General features: G+C 40.0%; 1 protein-coding gene across 1 annotated transcript in view; it reads left to right on the top strand.

Annotated features, from left to right (window-relative positions):
• Positions 1-20,155, top strand: part of LOC136144153 (ATP-binding cassette sub-family C member 4-like) — a 156,855-nt gene that overhangs the window by 135,363 nt on the left and 1,337 nt on the right. The window contains 1 exon segment of the mRNA XM_065901811.1: positions 12,233-12,367. Within this exon segment, the coding sequence (XP_065757883.1) occupies positions 12,233-12,367 (135 nt within the window).

Genomic DNA, 20,155 nt, shown 5'->3' with positions numbered 1-20,155 from the left:
AGGTGACAATATACAGCTTTGACGTACTTCTTTCCCAATTTGGAACCAGTCTGTTGTTTCATATCTAGTTCTAACTATTGACTCTTCTGCATACAGGTTTCTCAGGAGGCAGGTAAGGATGTCTGGTATTCCCATCTCTTGAAGAATTTTCCAGTTTTTTGTGATCCACACGGTCAAAGGCTTTAGCATAGTCCTTGAAGCAGAAGGTGATATTTTTCTGGAATTCTCTTGCTTTTTCTATGATCCAAAGGATGTTGGCAATTTGATCTCTGGTTCCTCTGCCTTTTCTAAATCCAGCTTGACATCTGAAAGTTCTTGATTCATATCCTATTGAAGCCTAGCTTGAAGGATTTGAGTTTTAGTTTGCTAGCATGTGAAATATGTCCATGTGTGGTAGTTTGAACATTCTTTGGGATTGGAATGAAAAATGACCTTTTTCAGTCCTGTGGCTACTGCTGAGTTTTCCAAATTTGCTGGCATATTGAGTGTAGCACTTTCAAAGCATAATCTTTTAGGATTTGAAATAGGATTGTTTTGCAAATCTTTTAGGATTTGGAATTCCATCACCTGCACTAGCTTTGTTCATAATGATGCTTCATAAGGCCCACTTGACTTTGCACTCCAGGATGTCTGGCTCTAGGTGAGTGATCACACCATCGTGATCATCTGAGTCATGAAGATACTTTTTGTACAGTTCTTCTGTGTATTTTTGCCACCTCTTCTTAATATCTTCTGCTTCTTTTAGGTCCATACCATTTCTATCCTTTATTGTGCCCATCTTTGTATGAAATGTTCCCTTGGTATCTCTAATTTTATTGAAGAGAACTCTAGTCTTTCCCATTCTATTGTTTTCCTCTATTTCTTTGTATTGATCACCAAGGAAGGCTTTCTTATCTCTCCTTGCTATTCTTTGGAACTCTGAATTCAGATGGGTATATCTTTCCTTTTCTCCTTTGCCTTTAGGCTCTCTTCTTATCTCAGCTGTTTCAAATGGTTTTGTTTACTCTAAGTAAATTAAGCAAAAGACTTGCTGGGAAACAACTGACTTGGTTAATAGCTTTGTTTTTGTGTTGACTCTTCAAAGGGATTTACCCAGCTTTGGTTCATTAAGTAGGATTAATGTTTCAGAACTCTATTTTATGAAGATGTTTTCTCAATTTTAATTTTATTAAACACAACGGAGTCATAAGGACAGCTGATTTAATCTTCCTTATTGTCTCCAAAACAGTGGAGCAAGACAGATAAATTAGAAATCCTCTTTCTCCTAATATTCACCACTGTCTCTGCCTTATAAGATGGGTTCTTCCTGTAGTTTTTAGGATTCACTGGGTGCTTGTGACCTGTTTTCTCTTCAGCCAAGAGCACAGATGTTCCCTCCCATCTCTGCACACTCCATTCTTTATATCACCTACATTCTCCCTAGAAGCAAGAGCAAAGGAGGCATATGAAAATCTGTGCTTGCTCTAACAGTGTTGCGGTCTGTGTTCAACATTTTCATTGTCTGCAGTTATTCTTGGGAAATGAATGATAAAGGACAAAAACCAGGACCAGGTATCTTGAATTCCACCTCTTGTATTTGAAAACAATTTTATGTATATTCTTCACCTCTTTTCCTCCGCTCAAATCTCTTCTAAGTATTTTTCTCAGGGAACTCAAACCCAGAAACTGCTGTAATATACCCACTTGAAAAACACAAAAACAGCTCAAACCTAACTAGAGTTTTAGTTAAATTCTGTATTTTACTTTCCTGGAAATTTTATTTCATAAGCATACATGGATACACTTAGAATATTTCAAAAGAGAAATCTTCAAAAAAATGCCAAGAACTTTCATTCAAGTTTTTAGAGGAATGATAACTAATATGGAAGTTCAGTTCAGTTCAGTTCAGTTGCTCAGTCATGTCAGACTCTTTGCGACCCCATGGAATGCAGCACGCCAGGTCTCCCTGTCCATCACCATCTCCTGGAGTTTACTCAAACTCATGTCCATTGAGTCGGTGATGTCATCCAACCATCTCATCCTCTGTCATCCTCTTCTCCTCCCATCTTCAATCTTTCCCAGTATCAGGGTCTTTTCAAATGTCAATTCTTCACATAAGGTGGCCAAAGTATTAGAGTTTCTGCTTCAACATCAGTCCCTCCAATGAATATTCAGGACTGATTTCCTTTAGGATGGACTGGTTGGATCTCCTTGTAGTCTAAGGGACTCTCAAGAGTTTTCTCCAATGCCACAGTTCAAAAGCATCAATTCTTCAGCGCTCAGCTTTCTTTATAGTCCAACTCTCATGTCCATACCTGACTACTGGAAAAACTTTGCCTTTGACTCGATGGAACTTTGTTTGCAAAGTAATGTCTCTGCTTTTTAATATGCTATCTAGGTTGGTCATAACTTTTCTTCCAAGGAGTAAGTGTCTTTGAATTTCATGGCTGCAGTCACCATCTGCAGTGATTTGGGAGCCCAAGAAAATAAAGTCAGTCACTGTTTCCAGTCCTTTCCCATCTATTTGCCATGAAGTGATGGAACCAGATGCTATGATCTTAGCTTCCTGAATGTTGAGTTTTAAGCTAATTTTTTCACTTTCCTCTTTCACTTTCATCAAGAGGCTCTTTAGTTCCTCTTCGCTTTCTGCCATAATGGTGGTATCATCTGCATATTTGAGGTTATTGATATTTCCCCTGGAATTCTTGATTCCAGATTGAGCTTCATTCTGCCTAACATTTCTCATGATGTACTCTGCATATAAGTTAAATAATCAGGGTGACAATATACAGCCTTGACGTACTCCTTTCCCTATTTGGAACCAGTCTGTTGTTCCATGTCCAGTTCTAACTTGCTTCCTGACCTGCATAGAGATTTCTCAAGAGGCAGGTAAGGTGGTCTGGTATTCCCATCTCTTCAAGAATTTTCCACAGTTTATTGTAATCCACAGAGTCAAAGCCTTTGGCATAGTCAATAAAGCAGAAATAAATGTTTTTTTGGAACTCTCTTGCTTTTTCAATGATCCTGCAGATGTTGGCAATTTGATCTCTGGTTCCTCCAGCTTTCTAAATCAAGCTTTATCATCTGGAAGTTCACAGTTCATGTACTGTTGAATCCTGGCTTGGGAAATTTTAAGCACCGCTTTACTAGAGTGTGAGATGAGTGCAATTGTGTGGTAGTTTGAACATTCTTTGGCATTGTCCTTTGTTGGGATTTGGATGAAAATTGTCCTTTTCCAGTCCTGTGGCCACTGCTGAGTTTTCCAAATTTGCTGACATATTGAGTGCAGCACTTCCACAGCATCATCTTTTAGAATTTGAAATAGCTCAACTATAATTCCATCACCTCCACTAGCTTTGTTCATAGTGATGCTTCCTAAGGCCCACTTGACCACATTCTGGGATGTATGACTCTAGGTGAATGATCACACCATTGTGGTTACCTGGGTCATGAAGATCTTTTTTGTATAGTTCTTCTGTGTATTCTTGTCACCTCTTCTTAATATCTTCTGCTTCCATTAGGTCCATACCATTTCTGTCCTTTATTTTGCCCATCTTTTCATGAAATATTCCCTTGGTATCTCTAATTTTCTTTAAGAAATCTCTAGTCTTTCCCATTCTGTTGTTTTCCTCTATTTCTTTGCACTAATCATGGAGGAAGGCTTTCTTTTTTTTTTTTTTTAAATTTTTTTTATTTTTTATTTTTCAGTGGGTTTTGTCATACATTGATATGAATCAGCCATAGAGTTACATGTATTCCCCATCCCGGTCCCCCATCCCACCTCCCTCTCCACCCAATTCCTCTGGGTCTTCCCAGCCCACCAGGCCCGAGCACTTCACTCATGCATCCCACCTGGGCTGGTGATCTGTTTCACCACAGATAATATACATGCTGTTCTTTTGAAACATCCCACCCTCACCTTCTCCCACAGAGTTCGAAAATCTGTTCTGTACTTCTGCGTCTCTTCTCCTGCCCTGTATATAGGGCCATCGTTACCATCTTTCTAAATTCCGTATATATGTGTTAGTATGCTGTAATGTTCTTCATCTTTCTGGCTTACTTCACTCTGTATAATGGGCTCCAGTTTCATCCATCTCATTAGAATTGATTCAAATGAATTCCTTTTAACAGCTGAGTAATATTCCATGGTGTATATGTACCACAGCTTCCTTATCCATTCGTCTGCTGATGGGCATCTAGGTTGCTTCCATGTCCTGGCTATTATAAACAGTGCTGCGATGAACATTGGGGTGCACGTGTCTCTTTCAGATCTGAATTTCTCAGTGTGTATGCCCAGAAGTGGTATTGCTGGGTCATAGGCAGTTCTATTTCCAGTTTTTTAAGAAATCCCCACACTGTTTTCCATAGTGGCTGTACTAGTTTGCATTCCCACCAACAGTGTAAGAGGGTTCCCTTTTCTCCACACCCTCTCCAGCATTTATTGCTTGTAGACTTTTGGATAGCAGCCATCCTGACTGGCGTGTAATGGTACCTCATTGTGGTTTTGATTTGCATTTCTCTGATAATGAGTGATGTGGAGCATCTCTTCATGTGTTTGTTAGCCATCTGTATGTCTTCTTTGGAGAAATGTCTGTTTAGTTCTTTGGCCCATTTTTTGATTGGGTCATTTATTTTTCTGGAATTGAGCTTCAGGAGTTGCTTGTATATTTTTGAGATTAATCCTTTGTCTGTTTCCTCATTTGCTATTATTTTCTCCCAATCTGAGGGCTGTCTTTTCACCTTACTTATAGTTTCCTTTGTTGTGCAAAAGCTTTTAATTTTCATTAGGTCCCATTTGTTTATTTTTGCTTTTATTTCCAATATTCTGGGAGGTGGGTCATAGAAGATCTTGCTGTGATTTATGTCAGAGAGTGTTTTGCCTATGTTCTCCTCTAGGAGTTTTATAGTTTCTGGTCTTACATTTAGATCTTTAATCCATTTAGAGTTTATTTTTGTGTATGGTGTTAGAAAGTGTTCTAGTTTCATTCTTTTACAAGTGGTTGACCAGTTTTCCCAGCACCCCTTGTTAAAGAGATTGTCTTTTTTCCATTGTATATCCTTGCCTCCTTTGTCAAAGATAAGGTGTCCATAGGTTCGTGGATTTATCTCTGGGCTTTCTATTCTGTTCCATTGATCTATATTTCTGTCTTTGTGCCAGTACCATACTGTCTTGATGACTGTGGCTTTGTAGTAGAGTCTGAAGTCAGGCAGGTTGATTCCTCCAGTTCCATTCTTCTTTCTCAAGATTACTTTGGCTATTCGAGGTTTTTTGTATTTCCATACAAATTGTGAAATCATTTGTTCTAGTTCTGTGAAAAATACTGTTGGTAACTTGATAGGGATTGCATTGAATCTATAGATTGCTTTGGGTAGAATAGCCATTTTGACAATATTGATTCTTCCAATCCATGAACACGGTATGTTTCTCCATCTGTTTGTGTCCTCTTTGATTTCTTTCATCAATGTTTTATAGTTTTCTATGTACAGATCTTTTGTTTCTTTAGGTAGATATACTCCTAAGTATTTTATTCTTTTTGTTGCAATGGTGAATGGTATTGTTTCCTTAATTTCTCTTTCTGTTTTTTCATTGTTAGTATATAGGAATGCAAGGGATTTCTGTGTGTTAATTTTATATCCTGCAACTTTACTGTATTCATTGATTAGCTCTAGTAATTTTCTGGAAGAGTCTTTAGGGTTTTCTATGTAGAGGATCATGTCATCTGCAAACAGCGAGAGTTTCACTTCTTCTTTTTCTATCTGGATTCCTTTTACGTCTTTTTCTGCTCTGATTGCTGTGGCCAAAACTTCCAATACTATGTTGAAGAGTAATGGTGAGAGTGGGCATCCTTGTCTTGTTCCTGATTTCAGAGGAAATGCTTTCAATTTTTCACCATTGAGGGTGATGTTTGCTGTGGGTTTGTCATATATAGCTTTTATTATATTGAGGTATGTTCCTTCTATTCCTGCTTTCTGGAGAGTTTTAATCATAAATGAATGTTGAATTTTGTCAAAGGCTTTCTCTGCATCTGTTGAGATAATCATATGGTTTTTATCTTCCAATTTGTTAATGTGGTGTATTATGTTGATTGATTTGTGGATATTAAAGAATCCTTGCATTCCTGGGATAAAGCCCACTTGGTCATGGTGTATGATTCTTTTAATATGTTGTTGGATTCTGTTTGCTAGAATTTTGTTAAGGATTTTTGCATCTATGTTCATCAGTGATATTGGCCTGTAGTTTTCTTTTTTTGTGGCATCTTTGGAGGAAGGCTTTCTTATCTCTCCTTGCTATTCTTTGGAAATCTGCATTCAAATGGGTATATCTTTCCTTTTCTCCTTTGATTTTTGCTTCTCTTCTTTTCTCGGCTATTTGTAAGCCTTCCTCAGACAGGCATTTTCCTTTTTTGAATTTCTTTTTCTTGGGGATGACTTGATCTCTGTCCTTTGCACAATATTATGAACCTCGTCCATAGTTCTTCAGGTACTTTGTCTGTCATATCTAGTCCCTTGAATCTATTTTTCACTTCCACTGTATAATCATAAGATATTTGATTTAGGTCATACTTGAATGGTCTAGTGATTTTCCCTACTTCCTTCAATTTAAGTCTGAATTTGGCAATAAGGAGTTTCTGACCTGAGCCACAGTCAGCTCCCTGTCTTGTTTATGCTGACTGTATAGAGCTTCTCCATCTTTGGCTGCAAAGAATATAATCAATCTGATTTCAGTATTGAGCATCTGGTGATGTCCATGTGTAGAGTAGTTTGTGTTGTTGGAAGAGGATGTTTGCTATGACCAGTGTGTTCTCTTGGCAAAACTCTATTAGCTTTTGCTTTGTTTCATTCTGTACTCCATGGTCAAATTTGCCTATTACTCCAGGTATTTCTTGACTTCCTACTTTTGCATTCTAGTCCCCTATAATGAAAAGGGCATCTTTTTTGGGTGTTAGTTCTAAAAGGTCTTGTAGGTCTTCATAGACTCATTCAGCTTCATCTTCTTTAGGATTACTGGTTGGGGCATAGACTTGGATTACTGTGATATTGAATGGTTTACCTTGGAAATGAACTGAATAGAAAGCACAATAAGGGAGAAGAAATACTTTATGAAGGAGGTGCTTACATGTATATGAATGGGGTACTTACTTGCTAAAGCAGCAGATTTGGGAGAGCAATTATGGAGGTGACCATCACCCAGCATTCATCATTCCATGTGTAAGAAAAAATGATTTATTATTTCAAGACCTAAGAAAAAATTTTGAATGTCCAGTCTCTGAGAAAATCACAAGAGCCCGTTTTATTAGGGACCCAACTTCCAAGTTGGACAACTGTCCCTGTGTCACCTGGCAGCCAAAATCAGAGGTCTAATACTCAGATCTTCACCTACCCACTCTATTTGTCCCAAATGGAATTGCCCTTTAATGCTTGTCATCATATTGAAAACTGTTTCTGGCATCTTTTAATACTAGGCTTTTCTTCCAGCCTCTTCTGCCCCCACCTTTCCCTGCAGCCACTCCATTATCAGTGATGGCATCCTGCCAATGAAAACTAATCGGACTATCCTGCGGTGTCTCCACTTAATCTTTATGTGTAGGACAGCTTCCTGGAATATCTGTGGCTGCACTGCACTCCTGTTCCTCTCAACTCCCCTTCCTCTCTGACTATCTCTTTTCTTCTTTATCTTTTCTAGTATTTGACGTAAATGAGTTTGAAGCCTTCATCCTCAACTCTGGTTTGACCCTCCCCCATTTCCCCTCTCTCCCTCTTGTCCACAGCCGTCCACATCCCTCATCCTGTCATCCCTGTATCCCTCACCTTAGCTGTTCCCATGCCAGCTGGACTCATCCTCCCCTTGATCTCACCCTGTAGTCTTGACAAACCACACCATTGGGCGCTCACCCAGTCACGCCCTGAATTTAAGTTCATTTGTATTGAACTTTCAACTGGCATGTACTATGTGCCTGTGACTTATCATGTACAATGCCAGGGTCCTGACATGCAACAGTGAACAAGGAAAACTACATAACCCTGCCCTAAGGAGCTGCCAGGCTCATCTCCTGTCCACTTTGCATATGATAGTCCATGTTTCTGGAATGACCAGTGTCCACCCACCCACCCCTGTTTCTGCAATGTTCATGCCTGTCCTTTCTTCAAGGCCTAGTTCATTGCCCTCTCTCCTCCTTGAAGCTCATCCTCAGAACCTCTGACCAGAAGTCATCTCTTCTGTTACTAAATCCTTCTTGTTGTGCTTTTTTTCCTGCATGATAGACACTTGAAATTTTCTTCTCTCTCTCTCCTCTCAGTACAGCCTCCCTAGGGGCAGAGTCTGTGGCTTACGTGTGATGTCATCTTCCACAGCATCTAAGAAAGTACCATCAGTGTACTTAAATGTGCAATAAATATTTGCAGAATGAATTCAGAAATTAATGAAAATTTACTTAAGTCTTCCTCAAATGTGTTTTGGCTATGTGTTACTCCTGTTTGTAAGCATGAATATAGTTGGTTTACAATATTTTGTTAGTTTCAGATGTATAACAAATTGATTCATCTAAATATGTATATATTTTTTCAGGATAGTTTCCATTATAGATAATTACAGGTTATTGGATATAATTCCCTGTGTTATACATTATGTCTATTTTGTTTATCTGTTTCATTTATGGTAGTTTGTATCTGTTGATCCCATAGTCCCAATTTATATGCCCTCTCTTTTCTTCTTTGGTAACTGTGGGCTTATTTTCTGTGTCTGAGTTTATTTCTGTTTTATATGTAAGTTTGCTCATATTATTTTTTAGGTTCCACATATAAATGATATCATATTTGTCTTTCTCTTCACTTAGTACGATATTCTCTGGGTTCACCCACGTTGGTACAAATGGCAATATTTCACCATTTATTATGGTCTGAGTAATATGCCATGTTGCATAAGTGTGTGTGTGTGTGTGTGTGTGTGTGTGTGTGTGTGTGTGTGATCACGTTTTCTTAAACCAATCATCTGTTGATGGGCACTTAGGTTGTTTCCATATTTTAAGTATTGCTGCTATGAATGTTGTGTATGCATCTTTTTGAATTAGGGTTTTTGTCTTTCTAGATACATGCCCAGTACTGAGATTGTTAGATCATATGGTAGCTCTATTTTTCAGAAATTTCCAGACTGTTTTCCATCGTGACTGCACCAAGTTATATTCCCACCAATAGTGTAGGAGGTGTATCCTTTTGTCCACACCCTCTCCAGCATTTGTTATTTGTAGGCTCTTTAATAATGGCCATTCTGACCCATGTGAGTGATACCAAATTATGATTTTGATTAACATTTCTCTGATAATTAGTGATGTGGAGCATCTTTTCATGTGCTTGTTGGTCTTCTATATGTCTTCTTTGGAGAATGTCTATTTAAGTCTTCTTTCCATTTTTTGATTGGTTTTTTAATATTGAGTTATGTGAGTTGCTTGTATATTTTAGATATTAAACTCTTGTTGGTTGCATCATTTGTAAATATTTTATCCCTCTCATTAGGTGTTGTCTTTTCATTTTGTTGGTGGTATTCTTTGCTGTTCAAAAGCTTTTGAGTTTGATTAGGTCCCATTTTGGAGAAGGCAATGGCACCCCACTCCAGTGCTCTTGCCTAGAAAATCCCATGGACAGAGGAGCCTGATAGGCTGCAGTCCATGAGGTCACTAAAAATCGGATACGACTGAGTGACTTTACTTTCACTTTTCACTTTCATGCACTGGACAAGGAAATGGCAACCCACTCCAGTGTTCTTGCCTGGAGAATCCCAGGGATGGGGGAGCCCAGTGGGCTGCTGTCTATGGGGTCGTACAGAGTTGGACATGACTGAAGCAACTTAGCAGCTTAGCAGCAGGTCCCATTTGTTTACTTTTGCTTTTTTCTTTTGCTTTGGGAGACTGATCTAAGAAAATATTGTTGTAATTCATGTCAAAGAGTGTTCTGCATGTGTTTTCCTCTAGTTTTATAATATCCAGTCTTATATTAGGTCTTTAAACCATTTTGAGTTTGTTTATGGATTATCCTTTATGATTGTACATATACAAAAAAAATGTGTGTTCTAATTTCATTTATTTCTGTGTTGGTGTCCTGCTTTCCCAGTAGTATTTGCCAAAGAGACTGTCTTTTCCATTGTATATTCTTGACTATGCTTTCATAGATTCATTGACAATAGGTGTTTGGAGACCTATGTTTTAAAATTGTACTTTTTCTTCCTAGACATCAGAATGAGTAGTTATGTTCCAACAGGTTATACTTAGGTAAAATTATACATTCAGAGCATCTGAATTGGCCATGTTACAGAAGATATAAATTATTATGTGGATGTGACAGATTCTGTTATTCCTGGGCTTTTTTGAGAGGACTGCCCTTAGAAATGATCCATAGAAGTGAGCAAAAGATTACAGGAAAATGGACTTTATGAGACTTAATAAATATTTCTAATTAAATACAAAGAATGGAAATAACTGTAATACCTAAATGTGGAAAAACAACCTGTGTCTTGTTTAGAGTTTCAGCATACATTTGCTTTAAGTAAGATACATTTACTTTAAATGAAGAACAACTTACTACTTAACATCACAACAGTTTTTTATAGTTATATCATTTGAGAAAATTGTTTTTGATACTCCCTCCCCCCCAAAAAAAATCATTAACCAAAGCCACTAATAAGTAGAAAGGGAGAGTTAAGAGCCCCTTCCTCTCTTGTTCAATTTCCAATTAGCAGACCTATTGTACTTAGTTAGTAAGCACAGATCTATTGCGCTTAGTTGCTCAGTCATGTCTAACTCTCTGTGACCCCATGGCCTGTAGCTGGTTAGGCTTCTCTGTCCATGGAGATTCTCCAGGTAAGAATACTGGAGTGGATTGCCATGCCCTCTTCCAGAGGATCCTCCCAACCCAGGGATCGAACCCAGGTCCCCCCCATTGCAGGCAGATTCTTTATTGTCTGAGCCACCAGGGAAGCCCAAGAACACTGGAGTGGGTAACCTATCCTTTCTCCAGGGGAACTTTCCCACTCAGGAATCGAATCAGGGTCTCCTGCATTGCTGGTGGATTCTTACCAGCTGAGCTACCCAGAAAACCCAGCAAACCTATTAATGAGCAATAAAAGGGGTGAAAGGAAGGCAGCTTAAGAAAGAAAGAAAAAGGAGCAGAGAAAGATAATTTGTGAAAACAGGTTCAGGTCCTAGGCAGTTCAGATTGAGCTCCCTCCATGTGCTGTGTGGTCTATGATCACTAGAATTACAAGCTCAATTTCTTAATTGCTTCTTTGATCCAAGGAGAAATTTGGATTTCGAGAGGTTTTTTGTTTTTTTTTTTGTGCAGAGCAATTCCACTAAAGCTGCTGTGTAGCAGTTCCTTTTGCCAGCCTTTCATTCTCAGAATAATAAACTGCAACCACTGCCAACTTCAAGAAACATCTTAACCTTTCAGATAAAGGATTCTGCCCCTGTTGGTAGCTGATAGTAATCCAGAACCCTAAAGAAATGCCACAAGCATCTTCTTTATTTTTTCCAAATATTGCTCAGATTCTGTCAAACCAACTTGCCAATTTGCCGTCGGGTCACTGCCATTTGGTATGACATCAACCTACTTTTTTAGATAAATTAACTTTTATTTTCTTGAATCAACGTATTTGCCAGCTCTGTGTATTTGTATAAATATCCCTCAGAGCTCAGAGTCTGAGAGCTAAAAGCACTACCTAATGATAACAACCCCAAATGCCCTGGGCAGAATATAAGATGCTACAGACTGCTGAGTGCCAGTAATCATAGTATAAAACTTCCATTTTCTTCCTTTCCTATAGCCTTATAATAATAAAAGATTAGGTTAGGCCTTTGTCTGCCTATAAAACAGGGGAATCAAGCCATTTAAACACCAACCAGTCCTCTACCCAAATAGATTCTCCCTATTCTCCCTGTCCTGCCCGTTTCTGAAATATTGTCCCAGTTACAATGTCACTGTGAAACATTTGGTGCCCTGGGTAAAGAACCCACCTGCCAAAGTAGGAGACTCATAAGAAACATGGGTTCACTCCCTGGGTCAGAGAGATCCCTTGGAGAAGGAAATGGCAATCCACTCAGTATTCTTGCCTGGAGAATCCCATGGACAGAAGAGACTGGGGGGGCTACAGTCCATAGGGTTTCCAAGAGTCAGACACGACTGAAATAACTTAACACACACACACACACATAATAGGTTACCGTGAAACATTGGTGCTAATGGGTTTCTTTCTGGTGATTGACAGGTTTTGGATTCAGGGAAACTGAATGATGCTGATGAACCATATGACTTGCTGAAAGATACAAACAGCCTGTTTTTCAAGATGGTGCAACAACTGGGTGAAGCTGAGGCTGCTGCTCTCATTGAAAGAGCAAAACAGGTGAGCCTGTTGGAGGGCATTGTAATTACAGTTTGTCTCCAGATTCACGCCTCAGAATCTCCACCAGGGGTCTCGGGACCCTTTTCAATCATAAACCTCCAGAGATTAAGCTTCATGACTCAGTATTAACACGTGGCAGGTTGAATGCAGGTCTGCTGAGAATCTGCAGCAGTGTTGGCGGAGGATGTAGGATGAGTGTGCTCTTCTGCGCACATGCACAGCTATGCCTGACACAGATTTCGGATACAACTCTAGGAACCTACATTCAGATTCCCTGAGTACAGAACGCTCTCATTTTGCAGACCCTTTATGTTTCATTATGATTGGTCCTCAGCACACTTGTGATGCAAGTGCTGTCGATGAATATCCACGAAATTTCAGTTTTAGATAAAAAATAGGGAAATATTTTGGAATAGTTTGAGTCTAGGAAGATTTACCAGGGAAGATATAAGTTCCTTCTATTTCTAACCTGTAAGAAAACTCCTACATGATACTGTCACTCAGTCCCTACTTCTTTGTTGTTTAGAATTTTATCCAGTTACTCCCTCCCCACCCATGCTCCCTCTGCCTTCTAGAAGTAGGTAGATTGTCATCAGGATGAATCAGGAATTCACAAACCTTAACACTGTCCTCTGAATGGGGCTTGTAGATGATGTGTGTGAAAGCAATAAGCAATGTACACGGTGAGGAAGGCACTCGGTGAGTGACTTTCAGTCACGTGCTGTCTTTCTAACAAAGGTGAGGTGGTAGTCCTTGTACAGATGTGACAACTGAAGTCTAGTTTGAAGGACTTAGTCATTGTCATGTAGCCACCTGTGATTCATGCTGGAACAAGTTGTGATTGACACTGATGCTAAGATAGAGGGAGGGAGGGAAGGTGTGGTGTTCTTTCTGCTTGAGATGCGTGATTTGGGGTGGGGTGAGGATTCTAGCTGTATGTGGTGAGGCTTCCCCATTGAAAATTTATCTCTGGATGTTAAATGATGGATGCATTTTACCTTCTTCATCCTTTTCTGCATTTCCCAGACTTTCACTTGTAAGTAGAATAAAATTACTCATGTAATATTTAAAATATCTCTTAAAGAAAACATGCTCCCAGTAACTAAAAGAGTATTTCTGTATGGAAGACTTATCTAAAATATGGCCGAAATTCCCTCTGTCACTGTTTCGTCTCAATCCTCCTTAGAAATGAGGAAATGCACAGCAGTACCTTCCACTGTTCATAGGGCAGGAGATAGCTTTTTGTAAGCACTGTATTGTATGCAAATGTTGAGAAACTGAACATGGAGCTCTGAATTTTTGTACCTAATGTTCACAGAGTGCTATCATCTACTAGAGTGTCTCCCAGTCAGAGTTTCCCTCCTGAGACCTGGTAATCATTTGTGATTCCCCATAAAACCTAGTTACAAAGCAGTCAGGACACTTACAGACCCTTTTGTTCTTCAGAATTACACATTACGCATCAAAGAGAGGTGTCCCCGCCTATGTGTCAAAGTGTTCATTTAAAAACTATATCATCCTTATGCATGATCAAGACATTGAATAATGAGAAATTGATCTCAGAATTTTAGATATGTCCAGAGAAGAGAACAGGGTTCAACCTCCTCATCTTACAGGTGAGGAAACTAAGTCCTCTTAGAAGGAATGTGGTCCCATGTATACAACTGGTGTTAAGCCAGTTTGCAGCAGACACAGAATTAGAAATCTGCTCTTTAAGTATATGTTTTAAATCAAGTGTCACATATGATATGTGACAGAAGCAGACATAGGTCATAGAATTAGAAATCTTGTGATTCCTGGTCTAGTAATCTTGCACCTACTCTAACAATATTAATGGTAAGTTATATTTGTGTGGTTTTTTTATAATTTATTTTACACAGTTCTTGCATGTATGATTTCACGTAATCCTCGTGACTGCCCTTTTTTATCCCAAGTCATGGATGAAGAGATTGGTCCAGGGCTCACCCAAGGTGACAGAACTGGTCCCGGAAGCACAGAGGGGGAATTGCTTGGGAGGCTGAGTGCAGACCTAGGTACTATGTTCTGTGTTGAGTCTGAAAACACTGCTCCTTTCACCTGGTCGCCAAGGTGGAGGCGGTCGCTCAAGTTCACAGGGTGACAGAACCTCACTCTTAGATTTCAGTCCTGGCACTGGCTCGGGTCACCTCTACAGAAACAAATGCAGTTCTTGATTTTCATCCCATCTTGACATTATTTCTGCATACTCTGCATCCTCATAGGAGGATAAACTCTCCGATTATCAGTTTTTTGAATTTCCAAGCATGTGATATCAATGCATTGTTCGGAGCTGTAACACCAGGATGATTAGTCAAAATCACAAGCTTTTCACTCTAGTGGAGCAGGATTCATTCATCAGAAAAGAAAATCCAACATCTGGGAGAAGGTGCTTCCACGTCACATTTTCTTGAAGAAATAGTTCAGGTGGACTGATCACTGTCTGATTGACCCTGATCCATGAAATAGCAGAGAAAGTACCTTTTAGAAACCTAAAGCTGAAGGGGGCATGAGTTTGCTAGGGCTGCCACACAAAGACCAGAGAGCAGACGACTTAAACGACAGAAACTTATTTCCTCACAGCCCTGGAGGCCGGAAGTCTGAGGTCATGATGTCAGTAGGGTTGGTTTCCTCTGAGGTCTCTCTCCTTGGCTTGGAGATGCTATCTTCTCTCTGTGTCTCACATGTTCTTCCCTCTGTGTGAGCCTGTGTCCTGGTCTCTTATAAGAACTCCAGTCTGTTAGATTAGGACCCACCTGTATGACTTCATTTTAGGTTTATTGTCTCTTTAAAGACACTGTCTCCAAACAGTCACATTCTGAGGTACTGGGGGACTTAGAACATCAACACGTAAAATTGGAGGGGACACAGTTCAGCTCAAAGGATGAATGCCTGTCATCCATTCCGTTCTGTAAAGAAGCAGATCTGGTTGAAGTTTCTTTGTTTCCAGTGTGTAACTACAGAATCCTCATATCCGAGCTCTGGAAGCCTGGACCCATTTGAATAAATGGAGGAGGCACTTAGCATCCACATGGCCTTGTGATCCCTCAAGGTCTCTGAGCCTCAGGTCCTCACCTGTGTGTAGAGCAGGGATGACGGCCTGGCTGGCTTCTTCACACCTATTACAGGAATCAGGTGAGAGAGCAGATGCTTAAGAGCTTTGAGAATATAAAATGTATTACAGTATAAACATGGGATCATGTTTTATAAGGCTATAGACAGAAGGCTTGCCTCCCAATGACAAAAAGTATACCCATAGTTCTAAGTAGCTTTGGAGACTCTAAATCAGGGGTCCCCAACTCCTGGGTCAGTTGGTATGGGCCGTGGGCTGTTAGGGACTGGGCCACACGGCAGGAGGTGAGTGGTGAGCAAAGGATCAAAGCTTCAGCTGTGCTGCCCATGTCTCAATTTACACCTGACCCTCCTCTTTCTTGCCCTGTCTGTGGAAAAATTGTCTTCCAGAAACTGGATCCCTGGTTCCAAGAAGGTTGGAGACCACTGTTCTAAATAGCTAAAATATATTTATAATAAGATATTTTAAAATACGTGGTATATCTAATGCTATAAAATTTTAACACTTTTTAAAATAATTTTTTGCAATCTATGAATGAAAAGTAAATAATTCTCCGCTCCGTCATCAAACAGCTCCCCTTCAAGGTGGAGCCCCAGCACCAGTGTTGACTGTTCTGTTGAGATGTTTTGTGTATCAGAAAGAACTTGTGAATAGGCGGTCTTCCTGTTTCTAAGCACAAATGATAGCTGTTCTTTCTTTTTATCACTTAATATCGTATATCAGATTATATCAGTGCATATGGCTATCTCATTCTTTTTAATGACTACATAGTATTTTACTCTCTCCATTTCCTACTCCTTATTTTCGATGATTGTCAGTCAGAGTTTACATAATATAGGGATTACACCCTGATATTAACATCCAAATTTGTTGTGCTCATTTTATATGTGAAAATGAGAAATCCTAGGTCAAGCACTAATAAGAGATTTCCCAGCCTCTTTGTTACCTTGTTTTTAATTTCTTTCCAGGTTTTGAGTTAGTAAAATGATTTTACTTATCAATTTATTCTAGTCTTATAAACATATTTGTGAATCAGAATGATCAGAACTCAAGTGTATATCGGGGAAGGCAATGGCACCCCACTACAGAACTCTTTTGCCCGGAAAATCCCATGGACGGAGGAGCCTGGCAGGGTTTCTAAGTCCATAGGGTTTCTAAGAGTCAGACACAACTGAAATGACTTCACACACACACACACACACACACACACACACACACACACACACAATATGTTACTGTGAAACATTGGTGCTAATGTGTTTCTTTCTGGTTTTTGACAGGGTTTGGATTCTGAGAGACTGAGTGATGATGATGACTTATCTGAAATCCTACAAGATACAGACAGCGTGCTTTCCAAGATGATGCAACAACTGGATGAACCTGAGGCTGCTGCTATCGATGAAAGAGCAAAACAAGTGAGCCTGCTGCAGGGCATTGTAATTTCAGTTTGTCTCCAGGTTCACTCTTCAGAGTCTCCACCAGGGGTCTCTGGACCCTTTTCAATCATAAACCTCTTGAGACTCTCTTTAGACTAAATTTCATGACTGGGTCTTAAAACGTGGCATGTTGAATGCAGGTCTCCTGAGAATCTGCAGCAGTGGTGGGGGAGGATGTAGGATGAGTGTGCTCTTCTGTGCACACGCACACCTATGCCTAAGAGACGGATTTCAGATAGGATTCTGAGAACCTACGTTCAGATTCCCTTAGAGCACAGAACGCTCTCATTTTGCAGACCCTTTACGTTTCATTATGATTGGTCCTCAGCACACTTGTGATGCAAGTGCTGTCGATGAATATCCACGAAATTTCAGTTTTAGATAAAAATAAGGAAACATTTTGGGATAGTTTGAGTCTAGGAAGATTTACCAGGGAAGATATAAGTTGCTTCTATTTCTAACCTGTAAGAAAACTCCTACATGATACTGTCACTCAGTCCCTACTTCTTCGTTGTTTAGAATTTTATCCAGTTACTCCCTCCCCACCCATGCTCCCTCTGCCTTCTAGAAGAAGGTAGATTGTCATCAGGATGAATCAGGAATTCACAAACCTTAACACTGTCCTCTGAATGGGGCTTGAAGATGATGTGTGTGAAAGCAATAAGCAATGTACACGGTGAGGAAGGCACTCGGTGAATGACTTTCAGTCACGTGCTGTCTTTCTAACAAAGGTGAGGTGGTAGTCCTTGTACAGATGTGACAACTGAAGTCTAGTTTGAAGGACTTAGTCATTGTCATGTAGCCACCTGTGATTCATGCTGGAACAAGTTGTGATTGACACTGATGCTAAGATAGAGGGAGGGAGGGAAGGTGTGGTGTTCTTTCTGCTTGCGGTGCATGATTTGGGGTGGGGTGAGGATTCCAGCTGTATGTGGTGAGGCTTCCCCATTGAAAATTTATCTCTGGATGCTAAATGATGGATGCATTTTACCTTCTTCATCCTTTTCTGCATTTCCCAGACTTTCACTTGTAAGTAGAATAAAATTACTCATGTAACATTTAAGATATCTCTTAAAGAAAACATGCTCCCAGTAACTAAAAGAGTATTTCTGTATGGAAGACTCATCTAAAATATGGCCTAAATTCCCTCTGTCACTGTTTCATCTCAATCCTCCTTAGAAATGAGGAAATGCACAGCAGTACCTTCCACTGTTCATAGGGCAGGAGATAGCTTTTTGTAAGCACTGTATTGTACGCAAATGTTGAGAAACTGAACATGGAGCTCTGAATTTTTGTACCTAACGTTCACAGAGTGCTATCATCTACTAGAGTGTCTCCCAGTCAGAGTTTCCCTCCTGAGACCTGATAATCATTTGTGATTCCCCATGAAACCTAGTTACAAAGCAGTCAGGACCCTTACAGTCCCTTTTGTTCTTTAGAATTACACATTACGCATCAAAGAGAGGTGTCCCCGCCTATGTGTCAAAGTGTTCATTTAAAAACTATATCATCCTTATGCATGATCAAGACATTGAGTGATGAGAAATTGATCTCAGAATTTTAGATATGTCCAGATAAGAGAACAGGGTTCAACCTCCTCATCTTACAGGTGAGGAAACTAAGTCCTCTTAGAAGGAATGTGGTCCCATGTATACAACTGGTGTTAAGCCAGTTTGCAGCAGACACAGAATTAGAAATCTGCTCTTTAAGTATATGTTTTAAATCAAGTGTCACATATGATATGTACAGAAGCAGACATAGGTCATAGAATTAGAAATCTTGTGATTCCTGGTCTAGTAATCCTGCACCTACTCTAACAGTATTAATGGTAAGTTACATTTGTGTAGTTCTTTATAATTTATTTTACACAGTTCTTGCATGTATAATTTCACTTAATCCTCATGACTTTTCTATCCCACATCATGGATGAAGAGATTGGTCCAGGGCTCACCCAAGGTGACAGAACTGGTCCCGGAAGCACAGAGGGGGAATTGCTGGGGAGGCTGAGTGCAGACCTAGGTACTATGTTCTGTGTTGAGTCTGAAAACACTGCTCCTTTCACGTGGTAGCCAAGGTGGAGGTGGTCACTCAAGTTCACAGGGTGACAGAACCTCACTCTTAGATTTCAGTCCTGGCACTGGCTCAGGTTACCTCTACAGAAACAAATGCACTTCTTGATTGTCATCCCATCTTGACATTATTTCTGCATACTCTGCATCCTCTTAGGAGGATAAACTGTCAGATTATCAGTTTTCTTAATTTGCAAGCATCAGGTATCAATGCCTTGTTCAGAGTTTAACAACGGGATGATTAGCCTAAGTCACAGGGTTTTCATTCTAATAGAACAGAATTCATTCTTCTGAAGAGAAAGCTCAACATCTGGGAGAAGGTGCTTCCACATCACATTTTCTTGAAGAAATAGTTCAGGTGGACTGATCACTGTCTGATTGACCCTGATCCATGAAATAGCAGAGAAAGTACCTTTTAGTTACATAAAGCTGAAGGGGGCATTAGTCTGCTAGGGCTGCCATACAAAGACCACGGAGCAGGCAACTTAAACAACAGAGACTCTTTTCCTCACAGCCCTGGAGGCTGGAAGTCTGAGGTCAAGATATCGGTAGGATTGGCTTCCTCTGAGGTCTCTCTCCTTGGCTTGGAGATGACGTCTTCTCTCTCTGTCTCACGTGGTCTTCCCTCTGTGTGAGCCTGTGTCATGATCTCCTCTTCTTATAAGAATTCCAGTCTGCTAGTTTAGGACCCACCTGTAGGACTTCATTTTAACTTTATTGCCTCTTTAAAGACCCTGTCTCCAAATACAGTCACATTCTGAGGTACTAGGGGGTTTAGGACTTCAACATGTAAAATTGGAGGGGACACAGTTCAGCTCAAAGAATGAATACCTGTCATCTACTCTGTTCTGTGATGAAGCAGATCTGGTTGAGGTTTTTTGAAGTTTCTTTGTTCCCAGTGTGTAACAGAGGTGTCATTTTGTCTAGTCATGAAATCACCTAATAGAGCCCAGAATTTATAAAATCCTCATATCCGAACTCTAGGAGCCTGGACCTGCTTGAATAGATGGAGGAGGCACTTAGCATCCATGTGGCCTTGTGTCCCCCAAGGTCTCTGAGCCTCAGGTCCTCGCCTGTGTATAGATCAGGGATTACAGCCCTGCCGGCTTCTTCACACTTATTATAGGGATCAGATGAGAGTGCAGATGCTTAAGGGCTTTGAGAATATAGAGCGCTTTACAGTATAAAAGTGGGA

Source organism: Muntiacus reevesi, chromosome 11, assembly GCF_963930625.1.
Source record: "Muntiacus reevesi chromosome 11, mMunRee1.1, whole genome shotgun sequence".
NCBI classification, from domain to species: Eukaryota; Metazoa; Chordata; class Mammalia; order Artiodactyla; family Cervidae; genus Muntiacus; species Muntiacus reevesi.
Note: the sequence above shows the minus strand (reverse complement) of the source record. Positions and strands in the feature narration are given on the sequence as shown.